The sequence below is a fragment of the Entelurus aequoreus genome, linkage group LG17, assembly GCF_033978785.1.
Source record: "Entelurus aequoreus isolate RoL-2023_Sb linkage group LG17, RoL_Eaeq_v1.1, whole genome shotgun sequence".
Taxonomy (NCBI): Eukaryota; Metazoa; Chordata; class Actinopteri; order Syngnathiformes; family Syngnathidae; genus Entelurus; species Entelurus aequoreus.
The window spans coordinates 21,158,477-21,168,007 of record NC_084747.1 but is presented as its reverse complement, the minus strand read 5'-3'; the positions used below and the strand labels follow the sequence as shown (position 1 = coordinate 21,168,007).

The 9,531-nt window shown below is 41.4% G+C and overlaps 1 protein-coding gene across 2 annotated transcripts in view; it reads right to left on the bottom strand.

Moving 5' to 3' along the window:
• Positions 1-239: 239 nt before the first annotated feature.
• LOC133632647 (Golgi-associated plant pathogenesis-related protein 1-like) overlaps positions 240-9,531 on the bottom strand; it is a 12,310-nt gene continuing 3,018 nt past the window's right edge. Inside the window, exons 5-6 of one of the 2 annotated variants that reach the window (XM_062025198.1) lie at positions 2,125-2,189; positions 240-2,070 (exon numbers count right to left, since the gene is read on the bottom strand). In XM_062025198.1, coding sequence (XP_061881182.1) covers positions 2,002-2,070; positions 2,125-2,189 — 134 coding nt within the window. In that variant the 3' untranslated portion in view covers positions 240-2,001. Of the gene's footprint in view, positions 2,190-9,531 lie in introns of both variants that reach the window. The other variant, XM_062025197.1, reaches the window with a different exon arrangement.

Here is a 9,531-nt window from a genome sequence, read left to right as displayed (position 1 = left end):
AGGCATTGCCTTGCACCTGCATATGTTCTGATCATGTCTAAGGATCTGATCAGTCGCCACGTTGACATTCAAGATGTCGTAACCATGCCGTGCATCAAGAAATAACCGAAGCAATACAACAAAGTCATGAAAAAAGACTAAATAAACCCAGCAGTAAAACCTTACATACAAACAAGACAGCTGCTCTTACATCCAAAGGGCAAAACCGAACAGGACAAACAAATGTAAGGCTCGAATTTAACCACGGCAATTGTCGCGACATCTTGTCATCCTCGTCCGGACAGAAGGGCGACACGGCAGTGCGGCTGGATCAAAAGTGATGTCGGAGACGCTTTACTCAACCAAAAGTTGCTTTATTACAAGCGAGCGTCATTAGACAGGACTGCAGTACCTGGAGTAGGTCAAGTCGAAAAAATTAGGCACTCCTAACCTGGAGGAGCCGAACCACAGTCTTATATTCCTTCTTACTTTGTCTGGGTGTGTGTTCATTCAGGAGAGTACCACCTGACCATGTAAGGAGATGTTCATGTGCAAGTGACCGGAAAACAACCTCTGTACGTTGTAACTTAAAAGTTGACATGAAGATAGACAAGGAGTCTCTCCTCCAGGATAGAGCTATCACTTTTGCATTCTGAATTTATTGCGTCTTCTCGTGAGACAGTTATGGTCAATGAGTTATACTTGTATGGCGCTTTTCTACCTTCAACCTTTAAAACTATTTCCACATTCACACACACATTCACACACTGATGGCGGGAGCTGCCATGCAAGGCCCTAACCACAACCCATCAGGAGCAAGGGTGAAGTGTCTTGCTCAAGGACACAACGGACGTGACTTGGTTGGTAGAAGGTGAGGATCGAACCAGGAACCCTGAGGTTGCTAGCACGGCCACTCTCCCAACCGCACCACGCCGTCCCCAGTTAACCCAGTCCACATGCAAACGTCCAACTAAGGCTCCTTAATCTAATGTGGGCTCAAACATTTAAAACGGGTAAATATTTAGAGTTATGAGTTACGCATGAAGTTTCAAGAAATTATCGAACCAATCCGTTGACGAGGCTTCATCTGACCATTAAAAGACTGCGATATTGCTTACATGTTTTAGTGGTTTTCAACATGCGGCGCCATTTGTATTTTTTGAGTGAAGAAGCCGGCGCAAAATTAATGTTTCCGAAACATTTACAGTGATTTACGTAGCCCTTTTTGTCTTTTTTTTTTTCTCATATTTTTTAGTACTATTACTCTGTTTTTTCTTTTTTTTTCTTTCCTTGATGTTGAAAGTGCCTTGACTTTTGTGTCAATTATAAATGTATGTTTGTTGTTCAATGAAATAAAAAAACACCCCAAAAAAAAAAAAAAAAAAAAAGAATGTTTCCGGTCCTAGCCGGGATTTCATCAGGGGGTTGCTCACGTGGAAACACTGCCCCCAAGCGACCACTTGGTGTAACTGCACGATAGTCATTCATTTGACATGTTTAACAACTGACAATTTTATTTTTAGTAATTAAAGAAGGTTTCTTTGAATAATCATCCAACCATTAAAAGATATATGATATTGTTTACATGTTTTAATGTTTTTTTGTATTTTTTGAGTGAAGAAGCCGGTGCAAAAGGAATGTGTTTCCGGTCCCAGCCGGGATTTCCTCAGGTGGAAACACTGCCCCCAAGCGAGCACTTGGTGTAACTGCGTGATGATAGTCATCATTTTGACATGTTTAAAAACTGACAATTGTATTTTAGTTATCAAAGAAAGGTTCTTTGAATAATCATATTTGTTTAAAGGCGCAATATAGCATGTTTGAAGTACAGTTTAGTGGATTAATGCTCATTTATAATATTTATGTAATATAAGGACTATTGGCATGCAGCTGAGTTTTTTTTAAAAAATTGTTTTTAACTTTTTTGTCTGCTAGCCTTATGTGGAAATAGTGTAATGTCAATAATAGTTATTTTTCTTTGACACACTTGTCACAGGCGTACACAAAGTTGTTCCAGGTCTTCTACTGCAGTGTGCAGGTCTGTGCTGGCTGTCCTGCTGCCACGTTGCAGGGAGTGTCATCTCCACACACCTTGCAGGGAGTGTCATCTCCACTCACTTTGCAGGGAGTGTCATCTCCACACACCTTGCAGGGAGTGTCATCTCCACTCACTTTGCAGGGAGTGTCATCTCCACTCGCTCCTCCCTCAGCTGGAAAATGCAACACAATATCACAAAATTTTATTCATTAAAAAAATATATCTCAAAAATATATATATAGTTTTGTTTTTGTTTTGTTTTTTACTGCTGCTATCCACAAAGAAAATACAAGTATATGAACGTCTATTGAGAGGTAGTCCATTCAGGACAATGAACCTTGGATAAAAGACGTTTTTATAGAAACATTGCTATGGATTTTATTCAGAATCAGAATCAGAAATACTTGAATAATCCCGAGGGGAAATGAAGAATTAATATTGTGTTTCTAGTTGTGACGCAGCAATCTGCAATGTTTGTAACGGCCCACAGCACATTCTACAAATACTGTTACTGGAAAAACACTACAGTGTAATAAAAGAGCAAACATTGTGAAATGGAACGAGGAAAAGTTGCAATATTTACACTAGGGTTGTACGGTATACCGGTATTAGTATAGTATCGCAGTACTAATGAATAAAAAGCGGTACTATACTCTGTTTGAAAAGTACCGGTTCGCCATATTTTTTATTTTATTTTTTAACAGGCATGACGGCGCGTCGTCGTCACATGGTGACATTGCCGGTTTTACGAGCAAAGGAGCATGTTCGGCAGTGCACACACACGGAGTACTTACAAGCAGACACAGTGTGTAGACAGAAAAGGGAGAATGGACGCATTTTGGTGTAAAAAGTAAAGATAAAGGTGAAGTTATAACACTGAAACGCCCTCAGGAAGAGGTGTTTTAATTAACACTAGAAGTCCCAGCATTTTTCTGTCTACCTAGAAGACCCAGAGAGGGGTCATTTGGCCCGACGCTTTTCCCGAATACACTAATCACTCATTTTGTTATGGTAATGAGGCTGTTAGGGGCAGTTTGTCTAGGTAGACAGAAAAATTATACATGTGGGAAATGCCGAAAGGAGCAATGGCAGTGCCAGGATTGTGAGTGACTGCTCAAATGTATGTCAGTCACGTTTACATGGACATGGTTTTTCATTCTTTGTAAATATGCTTTTTTCTTTGTAAATTTTTTTTTTTAAACTATTTTTGGCACACAAAAATAACAATTGCTTCTGCAACAACCCTCCACACCAAAACTGGGAAAACAGTTGCTTTTTCATTGTTTGTAAATATGTTTTGTTTTGTATTTTTTTTAACAATAAATGTCAGAGTGTTGATCCCTTCATTCTGTTGATCCTTGCAAAAACACACACAACCTACCTCAGAACTAAAGCTTGAGCTGTAAGGTCCCCTCCCCCACACAGGCTCAAGTGGCCCCCTGCCGTGTGCCACTAACAGCCACATTTTCATAACAAAAGGAGTGTCCACAGGGGGGACTAGGGGTCAAATGACCCTCTTGTGTGTTTTCTAGGTAAAAGTGTCAATTGACCCTTCTCTGGGACTTCGCGTGTTAAGACATGGCTAGCTAACTAGCAGCTAACATCCATCCACAGTGTTTTAGCTACTTCTAAATCACTAATCCTTGCCTCCATGACGACTAATAAACTAAGTTTTTTTACAAGTATCATTATTAAATATAAAGAATTAATTCCCAAGAAAAACAGCAGGGGGTCCATCGTCTGGCGGTGGTTTGGCTTCAAGCGGTAAGATGTTGAACAGACAACCGTAATATGTCAAGTATGCGGCAAAAGCGTTGCTACAAAAAGTAGCAGCAGTACTAATTTGTAGCATCATTTGAAAAGTCACCCGCTAGAGAATGAGGAGTGCTTGAAACTCCGCATGTCAACATCTCCGGCCGGTGCCACCCAACAAAATGCCGACGCAACAATTTCCACATCAACACCGTATGAAAAAAGTAGTCAACAACAGAAGGAGATAACGTCCGCAGGAACCTACCACATAGCGAAGGACATACACCATTTGATTCCCCATTATGCAGCTCATTTTTATTTGACAGTTATTGAAATATCTTGTGTGACATCATGCACAAAAGTGCACTTTATTTGTTTTTACTATTGTAGTGGCATTCTGTACAAAAAGTGCACTTTAATTTAGTGTTGTTTTGATATGTCATCTTAGTGACGTCATGCACAAAAGTGCACTCATAGCTTGTTTTAAAATGTCTCTGACAATCTTGCACTTTCTGTTTTAAAATGACATGAATGTTTGTGCCACTGCTTAATAACTGTTTCATAAATACACTTTTGGTCAATTGACTTAGTTGTGATTTCTCTCGCTGCATGAAAGTTTAAAATGAGCATATATTAATGTAGTATGAACAAGAATGTTTTATCGTAGACACATAGAATCATCATCCTGGTGTGATTATATGCATCAAGTGTTAATTCAAGGCTAAGGCAAAATATCGAGATATATATCGTGTATCGTTACATGGCCTAAAAATATCGAGATATTAATAAAAGGCCACATCGCCCAGCCCTAGCGTGAGCCCCAAAACTCTTGAGTCGGGAGACCTCTGACCCTCGATCCCAATCTCCAACCATGAGCACTAGGGCTGCGAATCTTTGGGTGTCCCACGATTCGATTCAATATCGTTTCTTGGGGTCACGAGAGAAGGTGTAAATCTCGCGCCAGGCCGTACCCATATCCGCAGCAGGTCTTCAAGGTGGACAGCCTCTGGCATGTTAGATCAGTGTCCCACGATTCGATTCAATATCATTTCTTGGGGTCACGATTTGATTCAAAATCGATTTTTTTTTCGATTCAACGCGATCCTCGATTCAAAAACGATATTTTCCCGATTCAAAACAATTCTCTATTCATTCAATACATAGGATTTCAGCAGGATCTACCCCAGTCTGCTGACATGCAAGCAGAGTAGTAGATTTTTGTAAAAAGCTTTTATAATTGTAAAGGACAATGTTTTATCAACTGATTGCAATAATGTACATTTGTTTGAACTATTAAATGAACCAAAAATATGACTTATTTTACCTTTGTGAAAATATTGGACACAGTGTGTTGTCAAGCTTATGAGATGCGCAAGTGTAAGCCACTCTGACACTATTGTTTTTTTGTTTTTTTTTTCATAAATGTCTAATGATAATGTCAATGAGGGATTTTTAATCACTGCTATGTTGAAATTGTAACTAATACTGATACTGTTGTTGATAATATTCATTTTTGTTTCACTACTTTTGGTTTGTTCTGTGTCGTGATTGTGTGTCCTCTCAATTGCTCTGTTTATTGCAGTTCTAAATGTTGCTGGGTCAAGTTTGGGTTTGGAATTGGATTGCATTGTTATGGTATTGCTGTATATTGTTTTGTTGGATTGATTAATTTAAAAAAAATAAATAAAAATAAAATAAAAAAATTAATGAAAAAATTAATTAATTAATTAATTTAAAAAAATCGATTAAAAAAAAAAAGAGAATCGATTCTGAATCGCACAACGTGAGAATCGGGATTCGAATTCAAATCTATTTTTTCCCACACCCCTAATGAGCACCATCTCTGATTTGTTGCGATGTTTATATTCTCTCACTAAATTTGAGTTTCTGCATTCCTCCCTCTACTCCTGGGCCTTTTTGGCCCAACAGGACAGCTAAATCTAGGAATAATTAGTGGGTCTCCTTTTCAACTGAATAACACGTCTAAGAAACGCTGTGACCTTAATGGGCTGGCACACAATATTTTAAGGATATTGTGCTATCTTAGGTAAATAATACACAACACCTTCCACCAAGGTCTCCTTTTTTCTAGCTGAAACCTAACCATTTGTACATGGGTTTGGACTTTATTAAAAGACTTCCGCCATCTCATGGTAATTCTGTCAAATGTGTCGCTCTGCCCAACACCGTCGACCTGATCCAGCATGTGTTCTGGCTGCACGACATTCCTGTGGATGTGGTTTACGACAGGGGCCCCGCCTTGCATGTCTGGAAGGAACTCTACAAGGCATTGTGGGGGGCATCTGGCTGCCTATCCTCAGGCTACCATTTACAAACCAACAGACAAAATCTGGAGGCAACGATCTGCTGCGTGTGTCTCAGCTCCGGATGCCCTCGATCAGCGCGATGCCGTAGTGAAATTCTGGAAGTGATAGACTTGTCCCTGATCACGACCTACGGGATGTATTTAGCAAGGACTGATTTTGATTTTGATTTTTATTAAAGATCCCCATTAGCTGGTTGCCACAACAACCCACTAGTCTAAACTCAATACAATTACAAGTAAAAGCATATAATTATAACTACACAATACAGAAAAAAAAAATAAAAGCATCAATAAGAAAACAAGCAAACAATTTACAGTCACAGAATAATAATTACCATATAAATATAACTACACAATGTAAAACCAAACACAATCATCAACAAGCAAACTAATTTAAAGACTCAGATTTACTTTCAATGCCGGTGAGAATTTGAGGCAGGTTACTCCAGAGCGGTACAGATCTATAAATAAAAGATTTCCGCAAAGCATTCTTCCTGGGACGAGGGAGTACAAAATGTCCCTCACTAGACGCCCTGGTATTATGATTTTGTATAGTGCTACTGTGAACTATTTGGGCCATGAGAAAAGCATGAGTTTTACTACCGGTTACTGATTTGAACAATATTAGAGTATTAGCTGACAACCTGTTCTGCACTGTTAGCCAGGAAATAGAAGCATGCATTTGGTTAACATTGGTTCCTAGTGGACAACCCAGAACCAGCCTTGCTGCCCTATTCTGGACAATCTGGAGCTTACTGATCTTGCAGCAGACGCCCAGACTGTAGAACAATAGTCAATATGACACAAGACTAAACTCTTAACAATCTGACAAAGAAGAGGTGGATCAACTAAAGCAGCGCATTTCCTGGAAATACCAACAGCCTTTGTAACTATATCACTGATATGATTTGACCAGGATAGAGTGCAGTCCAGCGTCACTCCAAGGAGCTTGGCACTTCTGACCTGTTGAACTGTTGAAATACCTAGCCTCAGATCCAACTTTGGGTCACAAGATAACCCTTGCCTAGTCCCCAATACAATACTTTTTGGTTTTGAGATGTTAAGGACAAGTCTGTTACATACTGTCCAGTCATGCACAGCTTTTAGTTCCTCACTCAATACTACATTAAGTGCATGATATAAGGTTGCATCATCAGCATAAAGAACCAATTTGGCTCGCCCGGTAGCCCAAGGTAAATCATTGGTGAATATAGAAAAAAGTAAAGGTCCCAGGCAACTTCCCTGTGGAACACCACAATCCAAACTTCTGCTATTAGACAAGCTGCCATTAAGATACACCTGTTGTGATCTTGAGGACAAATAACTCTGTGCCCACATTAAAGCCGAAGTATTAAAACCATAACATTTAAGTTTCTCAATTAAAAGAGAGTGGTCAATCACGTCAAAAGCAGCACTAAAATCTAACAGCACAGCTCCAACCTACATCGAATTATCTATAGCATTAAGCCAATTGTCTGAGCTTTGTCATTACCTCCACACAGACCATATGATTGCCGCATTAATCTCTGACCACAACAGTCTGGAAGGCATTATGTAGGTTTCTGGGGGCATCGCAAAACCTCTCCTCGGGCTTCCACCCTCAGACCTATGATCAGACTGACCGGGCAAATCAGGATCTGGAAGGGGCTATTTGCTGCGTTTGCCACCAGCAGCCAGTCTGCTGGGCTAACAACCTACCATGGATTGGTGACGGCCATAATACCCCGCTGGAATGTCACCGTCTCACTCTGCCTATGGAAACCTACCGCCCGCCTTTCCTTTACTGGAGACGGAAGTTGCCGCTCCATCTGTGGCTGTCCACCTGCGCCATGCACGGTGTAACACTCAGGCTGCTCTGTCATGCAACCAGTGCCTTGCCTAACGCCACCGAAGCACAGCATCGGAATACAAGCCTGACCAAAAGGTGTGGTTGTCATCACACGATATACCTCTTCATGTGGAATCTAAAATGCTTGGGCAAAGATTCATAGTGTCACGATCGGGGGGTCGCAGCTTGCTGCGCGGTTGTTCTCCCAATGCAAAGGAACGGCTCCGGACGAAGGCGTAAGGTAGGAAGTGATTTATTTATCATAAATCATCCAATAAACAAAAACAACAGGGATGCGTGCAGAGCGCACGGGAAGTTAAGGAACTATTACTTAGCATAGGCAAAAGACAGGGAACACTAGAACTCAAAAACTCACGTGACAAGTGCATGGAGCAAACACAATGAGAGCAGGACGAGTGACTGGCAAAGGCAACTTAAATAATGCCTCTGATTAGCGCTCGGGAAGCAGGTGAGCACTAATCAGAGACAGGTGCACACAAAGAGTGACCATGACAACCAAAACAAACTCACAGGAGCACAACAAATAACAAAAGGAGTCCAAAATTTACAGAAAACACAAAAACATGATCCGGACCATGGATCATGACACATAGGTCCTTATCCCATTGAGAGTCATCAAACCTGCTTCCCTTTACGTCTTCCAGATTGACCCAGGATACATCCCCTTCTCGGGCCCGTTGCCGCAGAGCCCCATGAGCTCTGAAGTTCTTCTCCCGCCACCCAGGCTTATTGCTGCATTTACCGTCAAGACCTTTTCAAACGTGAGGAGAAGGGGCAGGGATCTTCAATACTTTGTCGACCTGGAAGAGTACGGTGCTCTCCTGCCTTCCCCAGTATTTTGTCCCTGCTGTTGTTTCTATTCCTCCATGCTTCCTTTCTCGGTGGGGGACGGCCTAATTGGACACACCTGATCCTAATTTGTCACTGGGTTATTTAAGCAGGGCTAAGGCAGTCCTGTCCCATAACTAGCTTCCACGATTCTTCCACAGGTCAATATTGAATTGTTTTTACACTAATCTCTATTTTTGTTTCATCTTTTCTCCAGAGGTATAGTCTTTATCTTCTGTGGACAAACAATTCCCAGAGTGTCCTGGCCGTCCCCTCGCCAACCGCTGGAAGCTCCATTGTGGACTGTATTTTTATGGTGTGCACTTTTTCCCCATCGCCTTTTGTTTGGAATATTATTATCCAACTCTAACCAGTTGATCTGGCGTCTCTTTTCTTCTCTGCTCTGCCCTCCTCTCCTGCGTGGAGAGGTTATCAGGTGACCACAGATGAGGAGCTAGCTGTTCAAAGTCGGCACCCGGGGTCGGACTACTCCTCTGTGCATCAGTTGGGGACGTCTCTGCGCTGCTGACTTGTCTCCATTCAAGATGACCCCTGCTGGCTCCACTATGGACTGGACCTCACGTTATTAACTAGATCCACTCGACATCCATTGCACCAACCCCCCACAACTGCAGTCCACTCCGAGGTTTCTCATTGTGCCCATTGGGTTGAGTTTTTTCTTGCCTTGATGTGGGATCTGAGCCAAGGATGTGGTTGTGGCTTGTGCAGCCCTTTGAGACACTTGTGATTAAGGGCTAT